General features: G+C 37.5%; 1 protein-coding gene across 1 annotated transcript; it reads right to left on the bottom strand.

Annotated features, from left to right (window-relative positions):
- Positions 1-2,075: 2,075 nt before the first annotated feature.
- On the bottom strand, positions 2,076-12,116 carry DNAAF4 (dynein axonemal assembly factor 4). The gene is made up of 7 exons (XM_072398787.1): positions 11,941-12,116; positions 10,526-10,673; positions 10,034-10,167; positions 8,651-8,861; positions 5,976-6,100; positions 4,006-4,115; positions 2,076-2,331 (listed from the first exon to the last, which is right to left on the bottom strand). Exons 1-7 carry the CDS (start codon positions 12,061-12,063, stop codon positions 2,091-2,093), a joined length of 1,092 nt encoding a protein of 363 aa, XP_072254888.1. The 5' UTR covers positions 12,064-12,116; the 3' UTR covers positions 2,076-2,090.
- Positions 12,117-19,895: the final 7,779 nt, after the last annotated feature.

Here is a 19,895-nt window from a genome sequence, read left to right as displayed (position 1 = left end):
TTTTATCCTAAACCCATAACAGTTATACCACCTATAGCACAAACCTCAAGTAGGGTTTTGTTATAAGTACACACAGATGACTGTGATACAGAACATATATCCAAAAAGATGTATTCCACCATGAGTGGTCATTCACTAATGTATCATTGCTAACAAGAAAACTTTAGATAATCGATTTATAATTATTTCTCATTGTCCTTCAGTGATTAACACTTGTCCTATTCTTTTATATTATCATCAAGTACAAACAGCAAATGAAAAGCTCCTATAAAAGTATTGAAAGGCTGCTGAACTGTTAGTGTTTCAATGACTTCTTGAAATTTTCTCCACTGCACTTAAGAGTTGTCTACTGATAACCACTCCATTGTATGAACCCATCTCAAATAATAATAATGAGGTAAATACTGTATTCAAGGAAGCCTTGAACTGTCTTGTTTTCCTCAATGTCAAGTGCTCTTGCTATTTCTTGTGTCTGCACATTCTATGACAAATAACGGCAAGCATCAAAAATAAATAAAAGTGACCTTTCTGGAAAAAAAGTAAGTTGAGTAGATAAAAAAATAAATCCTTTTATTTGTCTCTACAGCCTTTGTCATACTCTTTCATAGGCTGGGTCTACACCAGGCATGGGCAAACTACGGCCGAATAGGGATGTTCCTCGAGCCCTTTGGGTGGTCCGCGGCTGTGGAGAAGGACCCCGCCCGGAGAGGGGGGGCGCACCAGCCAATGCTGCAGAACACGTCCCCCGGATCTGAGCCTGCGATGGGAGAGTGGGCAGGTTGTGTGCAGTGACACAGTCCGCCCACTCTACCATTCCAAGCATACATCTATATGTATTTCTAGTTTTAGTACAGAATTAACTGGCTCCCACAGGCAAATAGAGCAGCAGGTTAGCAAAGAGAAAGTAAGCATGAACAGTGTTTGGGGCTGAGAATTATAATTACCTATTGCCTTGTCCTGCATGATTTGAGAAACTTTTACTTTGCATTGGTAATGTTGTAAACATGATCAGATGCAGAGCTACCCAGACTAGCAGCAACATATGTGTAGGTCTAACACTGCAAGAGCTGATGGATAGGGATGGTGAGAGGTAATCCACACTGTCCCTACCACATAGTTTTCTTGCAGAATAGTTTCTGGTACTCCCTTGTGTGGCTAGTGTCTCTCTTTGGTGGCCATAGGTCTAAAAATGGGTAGGAAAGGGGTAGGCTGCAATGCTCTCTCACACAGATCCTCCTTGGTGCCTAATGGGGACTAAAGATCCTTCTTTGAGCATTTCTAAGGATTTTCTGCCCCCTGCTAAACAAAGGGCTCCTATCTCTTTGGGTTGAGCTGCACTTCTATTCCCAGACTACAATTCTGTTACCCCCAGCTCCCTGATTTCCTGTCCACAGTCCCATCTTCAGTCACATTCTAGAAGCAGAGCTGAACTGGCGACCACTAATGTGGCCAATCCCCCTTTTCCTGACCCAAGTGGCTTCCTAAGCCCTTAAGGGGCAACTATTTTTTAAAAGTGGAGGCAGAAATATATACCCTTGGCAGGACTACAGTACATGTGAACAACAAATGAGGGGGAAGAGCTTCTAGGCAATGGATAATTCTAAACATGTACAGATTTCAGTAAATGAGCTGCATGTATACACGGTTCACAAACAATTTGATTAGGAGCATAATCAAGTATCAGCAAAATGGAATTTCCTTTCATTTAGGTTTTATAAGGGGTTGAAGCAGAATCATTACTGCTGTCACACCATAGACCTACTATTTCCTTCTGTTAGGCTGGTACAAAAAAATGTGATATAGTGAAGTGATATAATACTAATTAAACAGTACTTCTTATTCAAAGGTTCATGTTTGGGAACAAATACTTTTTTTTTTTTTTTACAATTAAAGATTTCTTTTAAAGCCAGAGGTGAAATGAGAGGTGAAATGTAAGGAAACACTTGCAATGAAATCATTTGAATCATTGTATCAAAAACATAAATAACCAGACACATTCTTTATATATAGGCATGGCGATCCATATTACAGCAGAAAAAATATTCAATTTTTGGAAGACCATGAACAGTTTATGCTACATATTCAATGCTTTAAGCTCTTACTAGTGTACACAATCTCCCTGCTGTGTACAAAACATACACAAAAAGAATTACACAGAGTGTCTTCTCTAGGTATACCTTGGAGGCATCCTCAATGGTTTTATGAAGGTTCCGTAATTTAAGATGGCAGGCCGATCGATTAAGGTAAAGTCCTGGGATCTTGTCATTTAATCGTATTGCCAGGTTTAAAGCATCCACAGCAGCAAGATATTCACCAGCAGCAAACAGTTTACTATATCCAAGAGAAAATAAACATTAAAAATGAATTAGATAGAATAATATAAAATGATCTGTATTAGTAATTAATTACACAAAGATAAAGTTTCCAATAAATCTGCACATCGCAGAAATGGTTAATAAAAAGATTTTTAATAGTGGGCCAGATTCAATTTTCTAAATTTACATGAATATGATGCACATAATTCATAACTACAATTCCTAACACTACACAAACAGTCACTGAATGATTGAGTAAATGTACACATTTAATAAAGGTTCTCAACATTCACACTTATTCTTAGTACTGACGCTCAATAGCCATTCCCTGGAAAAGATCATTAGTGAACATTTCAAGTGACTTCTACATGGTACAGTATAAACACTGGATTTTTACCCTAAACAATCACAAATGAGTGTCTCAGGCACCAACAATCTATCATCTGTACTAAGCTTTACGCTGGATTACCACACCCACATGTAGCTTAACCATTTGTTTGTCATCTAACATATTGGCAAGGCTGTAGGGTTGGAAACAATAATGTACCTGAAGTTGGCAAAGATGTACTGATTCTGGCACCAACTCCACAGACCAGAATATTGGGCTAAAAAAAAAACCACCTGCTCCACTCTCAAAATTTGTAATAGGCTGTTTTGTTAAACAATAAAATATTTAAAAAAAAAATGCCAATCTTCTGCATAAGGCTGAGTACACACATGCAATAATTGTTGATGGCAACAATCTTTCACAACAAAAGACTGCAAGATGCATGAACATGCGCTGTACATACAACACCATTCTTCTCTATGGAGAGGGGAAGAAAAAAAAGAACAATACCTTTCCCTCCATTACAACATATTTTACAGACCCTACTTCTGTTTTGTGATTCCATCAAACCCATCCAAAAAAAAAAAAAATTCTCTCCATCATATATGGTGGGAGTGTCCTAAAATAGGAACATTTTAGACTAGGGTATATCAAATAGACTATACTTTGATGGGTCGCGCATTTCTTAAAAAAATGGCAGAGACACTTTTGTGTTTGAAATCATTGTTCTGTACTAAAGTTCAATTTAAATTGATAACGTATCTGTTCACTTCAGCCAAAATGGTTTTGGCCAAAGCATGGTGGTCTAAAACGCCCAATGTACAACAAGTTAAAAATAAAATATCCTGGTTCTTGGTGAATGAAAAGATGAGAGCGATATTGACTGCTTTGGTTACTAAATTTCACAAAATATGGTCACCATGGCTTGAGCACTATATGCATAACGGCTGGGATCGGTCAATGATGACCATAAAGTCAGATTATTAATTATGTAGGTTGTAATATATGTTCCCTTTTCATACATGGGATTGTCAGATGGCCTGCCCCCTGTTAAGAGTATTTGGGTATATATGTCATGCTTAACTGAGTGGTAAAGAAAAAGCAGGAAAAAGTATACTATAATTAGATAAAGTAAAATAGAAAACAATAGGAAAATATGCAGTGTTATTAGTAGAAGACAAAGTGTAAAAGATTTCTTGATTTGATTAGCTTAATGGCTTCTATGAAAAACCTTACGGAATTGATCTTTTGCACAGTTTTTTTTCAACGTGCGCAATTAGTTGTTCTCCTAACATTCTTTATATCACTTCCCAGGGATAGCCACTTTAATTAGTTCTGTAGAATGCTGTATAATACACTTACTTAGCTTTGTCCTTCAACCATTCAGGGTTTTTTTCTTCTTCTTTTAAGTCTTGAATCTCAAGGTTGTCAGTGTTAATGGCTCTGCGGGCTGCCGCCTGCTTCTGCAACCACTATAATACAAATCAGAAGATAACCATGGATTGATCGTTCAAAGACAACATTCTGTCTTTTTATATAAAAGTTCTTTACTGCAAGGAACAACTTTTAATAGCCAACTTCAGTTTATAGGAATTGACTTATTGCATTATGTCTAGTGACATTCTTTAAAGATGCGGTGTGAACAATATTGACCAAAGGTGTCTGCACTGCTCAATAGAAAATGTTCCATAACTACCAGCCCGTTTCATTCTGCCACCATAATTAAGGTTTGTGGCAATGGAAGCCTTGAACTATTAAAGAAGCCTTATGTATATATAACGTTTGATATTTTAAAAAGACAATAGCTCATGTCACCATGTAAGAGGTGTTGTATGAATCAGGCAGGAAGTTTCAAGGAAGCAACACATTCTTTTTTTTGAGCCTGATTTATTAAAGCTCTCCAAGGCTGGGGAGGATACACTTTCATCAGCGAAGCTAGGAGATCCAGCAAACCTGGAATGGATTTCTTCAAAGTAATTTGCTACTTGCTAGCAAATGTCTTGAATCCTGAACCAGATCCACTCCATGTTTGCTGGATCACCCAGCTTCACTGACGAAAGTCTATCCTCTGCAGCCTTGAAGGGCTATAATAAATCAGTACAATTGTGTCAAAACTATAAAAACAGGCAAGGTGAAAAAGAACAAATTACGAAGCTCCTAATGTGTGTATAGAATAAACACAAATAACACTTGAAACACTGAACTATTCCTAAAAACAAAGAAAAACATACAGTATCCCAAATTATGCATATTCCTGTAAACATACCAGCCTTGCAAACACTCAACCAGTGATTAAAAACTGAATAAACCTTGAATGAATAAATGTGGATAAAACGCCAACTATTCAAATTTTACCTTCACCAAAAACCAAGCTTATAATAAATATGTGATTCTACTGAAAAAAATGTGAAAAAAAAAACAAAATAACACCAAAGCCTTAAACACAGTCTTAATTTTTGTTACTGATTCCAAGGAATGTGCCCACTACCAAACACAGTTGGCTCAAGTTATAAAAGAGGGAATCTGACATCCCTTCAAACACTCCAAATTTTTGCCATGGATTTGAAAGATTCCAATAAGTGAATGTTTAAGAGAATATCTGATTTCCTGTGTTATAAATACAGCCCAATGTCTCCAAATCCCAGTTTATAAAACCTTTAAATTCTCCCCATTTCCACTGCTGTAGCAGTATTGCTCCACCACTGACAACACACCAACAGAAGTATAAAGAGGTAAAAAAAACACCTAAAATGCACATTAGCAATCTGTCTGTGCTGCTAAGGAAGACTTTAGTGTGTATATATATATATATATACACATATACATACACACATACATACATACATATACTGATCATCCATCAGATCTGCATGTTTATGTTAATACAGACTGAAGTGCCTCCAGGCACCTTTGGGCTAGTTTGTTTTGGTGAAAGCAATACAGGCTGGACACCAACTTCAATATAAAGATTATTATATCCCTACAATTGCACATTGCATCTGTGTTTGGCTCACTCATTCAGCATACCAGTCATGTGTAGATGGTAATATTAATTGAAAGGAAAAATTGAGAGAATATTGCATAGTGTGTAACTCCCAGAGAAAGCTCTCTTACATCTCTAGAGCCAAACAATGCAACTGAGAGGAGGCCCAAAGCTGACCCAGGTTTTATTGCCCAGCTGGCCATGAAATTCTCCTGGGAGACTTTCAGTCCATGGAAGAAAAAATGAAACCTTCAATTTCAGTGTTGTCCAGAAGTTTTATTTTCTTGGTAAAAAGCTAAAGTTTTTTTGACACACAGATCTGTACAATGGCCCCCTTCTATCGGCTTACCTCTTCCTCTTCAGCTAGACGAGATTCCCTGAGAGCCGTGGGAAAAACACGAGGGGTGAAATTTATTTTTATACTGCCACTTTTCCTGGTAGGGGGTAAAACTTTTTCAATGCAATGTTTTTCAGCTGCAGACAAAAAAAAAGAAATTAATGAGTTTTCTTTGTAGTTGTCCTCTTATCCAAAAGGTAATTTTACAACAATCACAATATTTGTAGGAAAGTGAAATAGAAGAATGTACCTGCACGTTATTCTGGCTTCTTTTACTATTAAATCATTTTATTAGGTGATAAAACATTTACAATGCTTAACAATGTCATTAATTCAATCATAGAAGCTAAAACCTAAATATTACAACACCTATTCCTGGTCAGGTGGACACAAACAGTTTCATTTTATAAAACATTGGCAAAGGAGGCTGAGAGTCACCTTATAATTTCTATATCATGGGAAAGAAATAAACTTAATACCACTGAATTAATAATGCACTTTATATTTAGAAATGTAACAGACTGACTGAAAAAAATAATAGGTGGAAACTCTGGGAGCTCCAAGTTTCCCTTAGATTTACAGGTTTAAGACCAACCAGATATAACCTATAACCGAAACCAATGCAATTACCATTCAATATGGGCCTTCATTCCATTTGAAATGTAGCAGTGTAAAAGCTGTACTCTAGAGAAGATTGTGATTCCAATTTTTTTCAAATATTTTTTCAAACATTATCCAAATATTAGGAGGAAAAAAATCCACAATTTTTAACTGAATTTGGGGTCAGTTTCTAACAACTGTCCCCAGTCCGTTACACTGTGTTCAGCTATGCACACATCTTATTTTTTGAAGTATGGCAGTGATTCAAAGGTGTCAGAGCTGCAATGTTTGATGAATGGATAAGGAAGAGCTTTGTGAAGCGACCAGAGTTGATCATGTAAACTTGACAGGTGATATTGAGCTCCATTGAGAGATAGATTTCTGTAAGGTTCCCAGCTTCTTTATTTTTTTTTGGTGTGCAGAACCCTCAGTGTCCTGTTGTTCTGCAGCTCTAGGGTCCCACAGCCACTGCAGCACACATTTGTAATGCACAATAATGTGCTTTATAAGTTTTTGTGTTTGTTTTTTATGATCTCCCTGGTTTACAGGCTGACTTTTCCTTTAAGTTAATTACTTAGCCCTGCTAATTGCCATTTCATTGTTTAGTGGAACAGCAGCCAGTAAGGTACTCTTACTAGACAGATCAACAGACCAAAGCATGAACAAGATAGAGGAACAAATATTAAGTATGAAGCCTTAGAAAGTGTAACAGCACGAAAAAAGGAGTCCGGCTAGACTCCACCAATACTTCCTAACTAATTCAGGAGATTGCTGGAGATGTCAGTTGGCGCCGGGTACTTTGCTCTTTATCCTCTGGGAAAGTCCAATTTTGCTGAATTTCTGGAACACAGTGTGCTCAGTCACTCAGCAAATGACTGACAACAAAATTCCAGATGATCCAGCTTTCTTCTTCCTACAGCATAACTCCTTCTTCCCAAAAAAATACAAATGCTCATGGATCAGACATATGATTGTAGCTACCACATCTTGTATTGCGGCATACTGACGGAAGACTGAACCCCCCTCCCCCCAGTGAGGCTATTTTTCCAGCGGGTTCAGGAAATTTATAGAATGGAAGACCTCATCATCTCATATAGGGACCAGCAGACATGGCATTACTGGTCTGAATTCTCCTCCTTTCAGAAATACAGAAACCACTTGGGCCCAACGCAACCAGATGAAGATAAATCCTTTCTGTTGGATAAGACCGTTAGAAACACCCCAGCTTTATGAATAGTTCACATCGAACCCCCATTATGCATGTTAAACATATGATTCTATATGCAACCGCTTTTATACCCCATACATGCTTTCTATATTCAAACCCGTACGAACATGGCTTTGTACCTTGTCAGATTTCAGGGATTTGATAGCCAATATCCCTTTCCTCACCACCTACCCTTTACTCCCCCCGTTTCCTTTCCCGTTCCTTAGCCATCCCCCTGTTATTAAGGAATGATTTACCCTTGATTTAGGTTGAGCAAAATTTTTCCTTACTTTTTTTTTATACTGTGTTCATGTTCATATATAAATATTATATTTCTGTTAAATATTTGTTATTCATGTTTGTAACACTTTCCTACCCCAAAACCCCCTAAATAAGGAATGATTAAGAGGTTCAGGTAAATGATTCTCAGCATTTCAGTGTATTATCATATGCATAGGCACTTTCCTATATAAACACAACTAGGGTTGCCCCACTTTGGTTTTCAGAACCAACAGTAGTAAACACAGAAGTGCACAACTTTCTTAATTGTGTTCTTTGTTACAGTTTTCACTCAACTATACTACTATAATCATGTAACATTCTATTGAAGTGTTCTTGCATTCACCACTAGAGGGCAAACAAAAGCCAAAAACACCCAAAAAACTGCCTGTATAATCTATCAAACTCCCATATCATCACCATTTATAATTTTCTACACTTTTCGACAAATCACTTTTAGAAAAAGTACTGGTATCTGTTTATGTCTATCTAGGCAACTTCACCCAGTCATGTCAATACATGAATGGCTATGCCATGTCTTTACTGTTAGAGAAGTAAACCAGATTTTATGTGAATCCCAGGGCAACTATTACTAGCTTACTTTGTAGCTGGGGTTTCTGAATATTAGCATATGTGGATCTGTTAACTGCATTTTTCCTCTTCACTTCCTCTTTCCTCTGTTGCTCTTTCTGGATTCTCCTCTGCTCTTCTTCTATTCTCTGCTGCTCCTTGAATCTCTCCAGCTCTTCACTTGCCTTCCGCCTTTCCTCTTCTTTAATAGTTTCTAGTCGTTTTCTTTGTTCTTCATCAATCTAAAACATGAGTTAGACTTCATTTTATTACAAACACACAGAGGTGTTAGGCTATGTACACAAGTCAGATAATTTGTTGCCTGAGAAAAAGGCCCTGATTTATGAAAGCTCTCCAAGGCTGGAGAGAATACACTTTCAGAAGTGAAGCTGGGTGGTCCAGAAAACATAGAATGGATTTTTAAAAATAATTTGCTATTTGCTAGCAAATGTTCTGAATCCTGGACCAGATCCATTCCAGGTTTGCTTGACCACCTAGCTTCACTGATGAAAGTGTATTCTCTCCAGCCTTGGAGAACTTTCATAAATCAGGGCAAAACAGTCCAAGTTGAGAGGTACCCTGGGTGCTCTTGACGTTCTTTGATCTTTTTGGTCTTGGTGGAGTATTGCGATGATTATTTTGGAATCATAAATTTGGTTTTGTAGACACATTCCCCTTTTTTGTTTCCTTTTTATATATAGACTGGTAAATTATTGTTCTATGTAACAATTGTTTCCTGGCATTTTATTTTTACTATGTCTATTTAAAATTTCAAATGAAGATCTGCCTTACCTTACTACACAACAGCACACAGAACAACACACTTGCTCGGCCTTATAGGTGTAACCTTGGCCTAAGAGGCCTAAATAAACAGTTTCCATAAGAAAGAATGCACAGTTATAATCTAAATCTGAATAATCACATATTGATTACCTTTAAAATGTAGTTAAACTGATATATATCTTATACTCATTTGTCTCTGATGTGGCCCCTTTGAATCACTAGTATTCTGCAATCTATTTTTATTCTCTGTTCAATCCTTCTGTACTCCAGCAAAGTACAAATCCTCCATAATAGAGATTATTCACAGGCAGTCTGATAAGAAGCTGTGTCATTTGAAGAATGAGACACCAGCAGCATTCTAGTGAGGCTTTTATTAGACTTCAATATATGTACTTCCAATTTATTTCCAATGTGTGCAGTTGTTATAAAGTTGTGTTTAAAGACACACATTCATCATCTACCAATACCATACAACCCAGCCTAACTGTAAGAACTGATAAGTCAAGTTCATTTAACCCCCATATGTGAGAGCAACACTTAGCATCTTTACAGATCCATGCTTCAGTCTGTGTTTGGATTGTAATGCAATGGTATGATATGGTTTCCTTTTTTATTAAATCATGTAAGTTACCTTCATCATGACCTCCAGAGAGTACTTCTCATTCTCTCTCTTCCTCATAGCTTTTGCCTCTGCGTCTTCCTTAGCTTTTTTCTGCACTGTAGCAACAGCTTTCTCTCTGACTTTTTGCATTGCTTCTTTTTCCACTATAAAAAGTAAAAAAATAAATGTTATATAATATTATCATGTATTAGTAAACTGCATTTTGGGCAGCATAACATTTTGTAATTCAATACCAGCTGTATTTATTAAATCTAATGGTAACCCTCCTTTTCGCAGCCTTCCCGAACTTGCAAAAGAGGGTCTCAATGTCTCCCTTTCATTTAAAAGGGAGCATTTAGGACCATGATTCAGCTTGTGGAAGAATGCTGCAGCTCACTGTGGGTCTTATATCAGTGCAATGCTGTCTTTAAGAAGAATCTCCTAGTAAATCCATTTTTACTGCTCCTGCTTTGCACGGTCTCATTGTGTGTCAATACTATACTACTTACTACTAGTACTTACTATTAGCAGCAGACAGGGTGTCCCAAATACATGGCTCCTGCTTAGATAGGGTGAAGAGGATGACTCCATTGCCAATCTTTGCACTACTTTTGTCCACATCAATAAGTGCAAATGGAAATAATTCAAATAAGAATGGAGGAAAATTCACCTGTATATTAGAAAGAAAACAGAAATGCATTATAATCCTTACTGCATGTTAGATCATGGGAAAAGACTGCACCCATTTACCTCATATGACTATATATATATGACCAGCCCAAAGTCAAACCATGTCCAGGTTGTATTTAGCTTCATCATAGTACGTAGTAACATTCTACTTAACTCCTTATAAGCAGACAGAACAAGGCCGGGGCTTCGTATTCTGGGATTGTGCTCTGTCCCCACACAAGTTGCATTTAGTAAAGATAGATTTAAACGTAAAACTGCAAGCAAACACTGAAAACGAGTATTTAAAGCAGAACTAAACCCCGTTATACTCATCTGCCCTGCTCCTTTGCAGGTGCCGCCTTCTTCTCTTCTATGTAGCCATCTTATTTGGTTGGGCTAGGATGATGGAACTTATGTGCAGAAGTTCATTCAATCTCAGCAACCATATGGGAAACTGGGGTGTGCCAAGTATCCCTAAAATTAACAGCCTATTCTGACAGCTGGAGCATGCATGCAGGCAAAAAAGAATATTTATTGCAGGGACATCACCTGCCCTTTCTACAAAAGTCGTGAGTGAGTTCCAGAACCTGGACCGCACATGTGCGAGGAGCAGTTTGTCAGTTAAAGGGGAAGAAACTTCCCCCAAAGTAACATCATGATGCCAGAACCCAACCACTCTCCCATCGCAGGCTCAGACCTGCTCGCTAAACATCCTGGGGGGACAGTAGTGCAGGGCAAAAGTTAAGTCCAGATGGGGGACATGATCAGCGGGGACAGGAGAAGGACCCCACTAGGGGGCGCACCAGCCAAGTCCGGAATAAAAGGGGGGGTTCTCAATGAACGGATGTGCTTGGGGATAAGATTAGATGGGGGGAGGAAATGTAGGATGTGTGAGGAATAAATATGGAAGAGGTAGTATGATGGACAAAGTATTGATGAGGAGTGTGGAATTGAAGAATAAATAGAAGGGATAGAGGGATGGAAAAATGATGATAATGAATGAGTAGAAGGGGAATGTAGGTGAATGTGCCAGGGAAGGGGAATGTGTGAGGGTAGCAGCATGTGTATGTGTAATAGTAAGGGGAACTTTTCTGCAGACCACCGGTTGGTGAGTGCTGCCTGAGAACCCCCACAGGCTCATTATTTTTTCCAGCAAATATTGACATATTAACAAATATTGACATATTACCAAATATTAACAGAAAATAGGGGGAAGTCCTGATTGCAGATGTTTCATTAGAGCAGAGTATAATGAGGGATGCTCCCACCTTGATGTAGTCCTCGGTGCACAGCACATTATTCGAGCACGCCTTGCCCCCCTTTAATGGCACCGATATAAAAACTTCCTTTTCCGTCTGCTGCCAGCTGAAATCCTTCACTGTAATCGGCATGTTACCGCTTCGATCGTTGCTGCTCGTTACTATGGTAACTAAAAAACTTCCTGCTCTCTGCAGCATTGTCAAGGAAAACATCCGGCTATGTACATCGCTTTCTGGTTGGTGGGAATAGATAGTGACGTATCGTGGCTGTTCTCCAGGTTTACAATGTGCACACAGTGAAGTCACCTCAGTAGGGAGCAGTCACGTGACATGACTGATACAAAGCTGTATTCACCACACAAAAATAAACCAGAAGTCTTCTGCATCCTCGCTACCCCCTCCAGACATTGCTCACCATATACCAAGTTACATCTATTCCCTCAGTTCCTCTTCACATTCATATCTTGCTCTATATCTTTCATCCAGCCTCTGAATTATTAATTAGTGTAGTATTGTGAAACACCAATATAAAGGAAACATGGTTCTTTTTTTTTTTTTTTACTACTAATAGGGAGTTTTGGTTTAACCACATTATACATAAAAAAAGTTTGTATATTTTTCAGTACAGAATATTCTAATCTTTTTCTGTACCATTACAAAGTTTGGGTTCTTCCTTTATAACCTATACCATATAAATTCAAATGCACAGTATATGTGTTAGAGATAGACACATAATAGACAGACAATATAAGAGATAAACACAATATAATTCTCATCTTGTGTACAATACCAAATGAATTATCACAGCAGTGTTCAGCATGCAGGTTTTACCAGCCGGTGGGAATTTTATAAGCAAACTACTCTGCTGTATTATGTATCCTTTGTAATAACATGTAGTACTTTGTCATGTATTAAATTGTTTTGTTTTTTTTATATAGTCTTTGTCGATAACAAAGAAAAATAATGTAACAAAATAAATGAAAGTTGAACCAAACCCTTACAAGCTTTTAGGGTATAAGTCTGGCTGTATAACAGCTAGGCTATATATATATATATATATATATATATATAAATCTGTAACTGTATCTATAATAACAAACTGGTAACTCCAGTAAACTAAAAGGTAAAAGGTTACTGTAGGTTCATGAACTTTGCATATTAGCAGTGAACTTGCTATTAGTTTGCTGTTGCTGTCTAACAATTTGAAGCAGAAACCATAAAAGAGTTCACACAATTAATGTAGACCTAAACTCAAAGGGAAAGATTTCTATGTTATATGGAAATGAGTGTTAATTGTCTCCAAGCAGTACCCAGAAAAATATACCTCCTGAAAAGTACTAGTACACTCATTATGTGAGAATGCCTAAGTTCTACTGTGCCTACAGCATCATAATCGTATATTTACAGTAAGGCTCAGTAAGTTCAGACTAGTGGTTTTTGCAAGAGGTTTTGATCTGCTTGCAGAAATGTTCCGAATGGGCCCATTAATTATCCTTTAATGTGCACTAAGCGGTGGCACTCTTGCCACAACAAAGTCTGAAAACCACATAGCAGTTACCACTACCCAATGCCTACTGTTTAAAGCTGTGCCCAGGAGTTTAGAAGAAGCCTGTTTTTTAACCACAAATTTGAGCATACCCTTGGAGCTAGGGTACAACTTTCTATGATGGCAAGTCTATGGGAGTTTTGGGTGTAATTTGAGTGCTTGTTGCTGGAAGCTCTGGCATGTGGAAGTAAAGCCCTGCATCTGCTAATATGGCCACCTTCACAGAGACACAATGCAGACACAAAGCATAGTTAGTAATGGTGTAAAGATCAACTGGAACACTAATCCTTCAATCTGTGTTTTTGGGCACAGCTTCCAGAGTTCTGTTCCTCTTTAAGTGTGCAGAAAGGTATGCTTAAACAGGCAATAGCGCTGCCTTTCAGGAATGGGTGCATGCTTCTGGAGTGCTAGGTAAAATACTGAACTAAAAAAATTATCCTGAACACCACCTATTATCTTTCACATATAGAATATTCAATGATCTATTCCACAAACTGATAGGCTTATATTGCATGATGAGTAAAACTATTTTTTCAACCAACAAAAACAGAAAACATTACTGCAGGGTCAAAGACTGAGAGAATTACCTGCAGATGAATTCAAGGAAGTGAAATAAGTGTTTATGACAGCGGTCACAGAAGTACATTATTCATCCATGTGCATTACTCAAGTGAAAAGTAAAACCAGTTATCTTGTCACCAGGATATCAGTCTCTGGATTTCCACACTGGTGAGAGCTTATATGACTGACAATATAATGTGTTTCCTCTGCCAAGAGTAAAACAGTGAATAGATACATGGGTGACCCTGAATGACACCAACAGATGGACTGACAAGAAAGGAGATCGCACCTATATTTAGTAACATTTAGAGAGTAATAAATTAAAATAATAAACTGGGATTTACTTTATACAAACTGACAAGTATTTCCGTCTATCCCTGTAAGGATTCAGGCCATTGTGAAAGATAAAATGGAAACATTAGGCATCATCTACAAAACTATTACAAAAAGCTTCCCATTGAAAAGATCCAGATGATTTCATGATGAACCTGTCAGAGTACTCCCCTACTTTCAAGGAATGGTTTTAAAAATATAAATTTGTATTTATAGATATTACATAGTCATGGCACTAAACTGTCCCTTGTGAGGCTCACACTAACGATTCTACTATAGTCATTAACTAAGTCCAAAGAAATTTTTTGGATGGGAAGCAAATGAACCCACCTGCAAGTCTTTTGGAGGAAACCCGAGTGAACAGTGGAAAGCTACACAAACACAAGGAGGACATTAAAAGTCAGTGCAGATAGTGTCCCGGACAAGATTGAAACCTGTGACAAGAATGCAATCTACTGAGCCAATAGTGCCATGTTCAGGAATAATACATTTAGCTGACATATCAGCTTATCTCATGGACCAACAGACACTATAGTTTTAATTTTCTTTGTTTAAAAAAAATAAAAAAGATAAAAAAACATATCTAACATCTATACAGTTGCCCCTGTTTGGTAATGTGTCTGTGTTTGTAGAAGGATCCAGCAGGTGCCTCCTTCCCATCTTTACTCCCCTTTCCATAAAACAGAACTACACTTTTTCATTCTGTTGCTGAAAATGCTCATTAAGGATCAGTTAGTGAGTGAGCAATGATTGTGTTGCAGCTTAACTCTTAATACAAAAAAGCAGTACATAAGTTGAACAATACCAGTTCTGTAAGCGAAAAGAAGTAACTGGCACACACATCTCGAGATAGATAGCTTTGGTGGAACTCTGATTAAATTACCAAAACGAGCCTTGGAATGCCACAAGGTCACCTATAAAAGGCAGCCCATATATTACAATGCTGCGGCAAGTATTCAGCAGGTCTGGATGTGTAGAATACGTCACCCAATCAACGCGGTGATTGCGTCTGTTGGCTTATATGTCACTACAGGTCACACAAGCTGGCGGCTGGAGGGAGCAAATATCCAACATATCTAACGGTTGAATATTTTCACCAGCTTGGTAGCAGAAATGCAGCTTCTTTCCAATACTTGGGCCACCAGAAATATAAGTGTATTAATGTACCACTAACAGGTGGGCTACCTTTTCGGTGACAGGGTCTCTATCATAAACCTGTTGTTTGGTCCATTTTATTTACACTCTAAGGAAGCTGTAATCTATGAACAATTGCGGCAAACAATAGTTAGAAACACCTAATAAAAATAATAAAGATATTTATACCTATGCAATCTATTGTAATCTATACATATAGCCTTCTAAATGATTTTAAACATTTCATATTAACCTAGGACTATTATTTTCTATTTTGCGAGAAAGGCATCTCCTATGGGAGTTGAACCGGAGTCTCTTATGTACATTTTGGCACTGATTGATGCACACTGTAACTGGGTGTTACTTATTTGCCAATTAACTGGATTTCTTTGCATCGGATAAACAATGTATTCCTTAGAGTGCAGCCGGCTCTAAAGATAATGCCTTTAATATCTTGTCCTATTATGTTGCATAGCAACAAGCCGCAGTTGGCAAGCAGTTCAGTGTCAGGGGTGGTTATGCAAATGTCTGCTAAGCCAGATCAAGTATGCATTGTTTACAGAAATGGATACCTTCAAATTGTAATGTTGTAATAGGAATACTGGGTAATAAAATGCCAAATAAATAGCAACTCAGGGGCAGGTTATGAAAATTACCTTGGAATACATAACTAAAAAAAACTTACCTTTACAACTGTTTGACACTTGACATACTCCATGTCAGTTTATGAATAATGATGAAACCATGAATGAAATACAAAACCCAAAACAAAAATAAAATACTTCAGGTGTTAAAAAGTGAGGTCAGACTTGATGGACCAGTTATGTTTCTACCATTGAGCTTATGTTTCCTTAGAAGTTCCAAAGGAGTTAGAGGTCTTCAATCTGTAACAATGACCATTGTAGTTTAGGAGGTATTACTGATTGTGTTAGAATCTCAGTGTGCTAAGGACATGGAAAATAAAGATCTAGATAAAAATTAAAAGGAATTTAAGCGATGAAAGACTAAAAGAGCAAATTGTACCCCATGGCCAGCCACCAATTAGATCACTTACAAGTTTTAATGTGATTGTCGATACAGGACACAGGAAATCAGCTTTTCTCAACCTTTTAACCATAGGGGAACCCTTGAAATAACTTTCAGGTCTAAAAGGAACCCCTGCTATATATACACTATATCCACAACACACAGTATATTAGCCAGTGGAAAGGATATCACCATTACTGTGGCTCAGTGGTTAGCACTCTGGTCTTTGCAGCGCTAGGTCCCAGGTTCAAATCTTGGCTATGACTCTATCTGCATGGAGTTTGCATTCCAAAAACATACAGTTAATTGGCTTCCCCCCAATTTGACCTTAGACTGTATTAAATACATATAACTATAGTAGGGAAATTAGATTGTGAGCCCCTTTGAGGGGCAGCTAGTAACATGACTATGGACTTAGTACAGCACTGTGTAATATGTTGGCGCTATATAAATACTGTATTATATTAATAACTGTAGAGATAGCCAAAATAATCATTGGTGTCACTTAAACTGACCCAAGAAGCACAAATTGCTCTATGAACTTCTAGCAACCTCTGGAGGAACCGTGGTTGAGAAAGACTGGCATTGTTCTTTTGAAAAAGCCCTCCTGAGTGATAAATCTGAAAGTGATCATACTGTACTCATAATAAAGGTTAGCCAGACAACACAGTTTATACAGATAATAAATATGCTTGTTGGGGAAGGAGGAACAGAAATGGTCAGGTATACATTGTGTATACACGAGGGGTGGATTGTGTTTGGACACTGGTATTTTCCCCTGAAGGTAAAGTGAACTTTCTCACATTAGCTCAGTGGTTACATTTATTGGTAAGCATTGGAAGCTCTGAGAAACTTTGGCTAAAGCTATGGTCAGCTTTTCAAGTCACTGAAGCCTGTATATACTCTTACCATGACTTAGCACAGTAGTACATATTTTCACTTATCCCAGACATTGTACATTTACTCCTAATATCAAACATGGTCAAGGAAATATTGAGAAATGCAAATCTTCACTGCCCAATGACAGCTGTGTAATTGAAACATAAGGCGGGGAAAAAAACCTGTAACCTCCAATATTAGTAAACAGGCCAATTCGCATTTGGACCCCATAATGGTAGTGTTGCCAATGGGTATTACACCCACACAAGCGGTTGGTGCTATGCAAAGTTTGATACAATAAATAACATTGGGTTCCATGTCTTATTTATTATGGCTGTTTACATTCCCAGTCTGGATCTATTTTCAGTTTGCTATATGATGCTGAGAAAATATTACTCTTCAATAAGTAAATCTCCCTTTCAGCTTTCATGCATTCTTTATGTGACATAATACAACTTTTAAACAGGGTCTATTGCCCCACATAATCATTCTTGACAATCTAAATAGTATAGAATGTAGACATAAGGCCTTGTTGTCTGGTTGCACTGTATTAAAGATGTCTAGGTCTCTGAAGAGGTCTCAAGAACATCAGGTAGTGAATACGCCTCATGTCTTCAAAGCCAACAAACCACAGAACACTGCAACTTTCTTCTGCCTCTTTTCTTAATGAGGTGAAGTAAGGTTCAGCAAAGTTCAAAATGTCTGTACAATGCACAGTGCTTCAGAAGCACTATTCACCAGCTATGGTTGGCCAAATGTCTGAAGTGCACATTTCTTTGTAACATTTCTGACAGAGGAGTCAAAAAACAGAAGAGTTGTCCCAAGTACAAAAGATCACTCAAGGAGAGCTTCAGAAAGACCTGGGATTATCAGATACAGTTGCTTCAAAGAAAACAAACCTATGCACTCACCCTACATGGCCTCTATGCACGCTCAGCACAAGATTCCGATGCTGAAGAAAAAGCATGTTAAAGCTCATTAATTTTTTGCTGCACAACATTTGGACAAGCTAGAGAAATACCTGGGGAATAAGTCTGGTCTGACCAAAAGTGAACTCTTTGGATGTCATTGCACACACCACGTTTGGAGGAGAAATGGTGCTTCAAATAACCCAAAAAACCCCACCAAACAGTGAAATTTGTAGATGAAAACGTTATGGTTTGGGGCCGTTCTTCAGCATATGGTCTTCTATGGTACTACAGCATATGTATTAAATACATTTCAGTAAGCAGGTTTAATACTTATGCCCTATGCCATTCTAATTTAATAATTTATACACCTATTTGTTTTGATTTCTTAGTATTTGTGGATTACTTGTGTAGTTACCAAAATCTGCTGTAAACTTCATATCAATAGATCATTAAAATCAATTTACTGAGAAAACTGTTGAAAAACGGTTTACTTACCAACCTGATTGGCATGAGAATTTGCCTTTTGAATTTAGTGAGAGCTGAAGAACAAACATTTAGGCTGAAGATGTGCAGGTCCCAAAATGCAATAGACTTTTCATATTTTTACTTTAAAAAATTTACATAGTTTTGACAGTTTGTAAATGTTTTATTAATTAAATTATTGGAAAGTATATAATCCTTCTGATCTTCACTTGTACATTATATCACCATCTTACAACATGTACAAAACAATTACAGGTGTTCTTAATGAGTACAGCATCTATTACAATGGCAAGTAATCAAGTCCGTTAAAACATGGTAATCACAAGAAATGTCTAGATGTGCATTTCCTAAAATTCTCACTGAAAAAAAAGTTTATCTGATGATTCCTGACAACCAGTGCAGTCATCTGTATACACTAGATGTAAAACACTAAACAGCAGTGATGTAAAAATTATTTCCACACTTTCTCAGTGTATTTAAACTACAACCTGGTAAAATCTTTCAGCTTTATGAAGACTGACAAGACTAAAAGGGATGGTATTCCACAGAAATCTATTTTATTTTTGCAGCACTTTCAGAACAGCCACTCTGTTTTACTCCAAGCCATATGTGGATCTCACAAAGCTCTCCATGGATGTTAAATAGGAGAACCATTTCAAGAGATATACAAAATTTAGAAAAACTTGAAAAAATGAATAAATAAAAAAAAAAAAATCTGATTACCTTGATTGATATCAAATTGTGTTTTATACTAAAATAATGTTATTATTAAGTTCAGAGCAATGAACACAGCCCTTCTCTGACCACTCATTTAAAAATCAGACAGAACAGTGGTAGTATTTATGAAGGTGACCTTTTTATCAAGCCATCAAAAAAACCTGAAAATCATTAAGAATAGGAACCAACTGAGGTTCCGAAAAACAAACACCTCATACTTAGATATGCTGTATTTGCAGAGGGCAGTCTAAAGCTACGTACACACGGCAGATTTTTATCGCCCGATAATTGGCATCGGGCGAAAATCTTCCGTGTGTACAGTCGGTGTCGTCCATCGTCCGGACGACCGACCTGCCGGATCCACGGACGATGGA

This window comes from Pyxicephalus adspersus, chromosome 2 (assembly GCF_032062135.1).
Source record: "Pyxicephalus adspersus chromosome 2, UCB_Pads_2.0, whole genome shotgun sequence".
Lineage (NCBI taxonomy): Eukaryota > Metazoa > Chordata > Amphibia > Anura > Pyxicephalidae > Pyxicephalus > Pyxicephalus adspersus.
The sequence above is the reverse complement of the archived record's forward strand: the minus strand, read 5'-3'. Positions and strand labels throughout refer to the sequence as shown.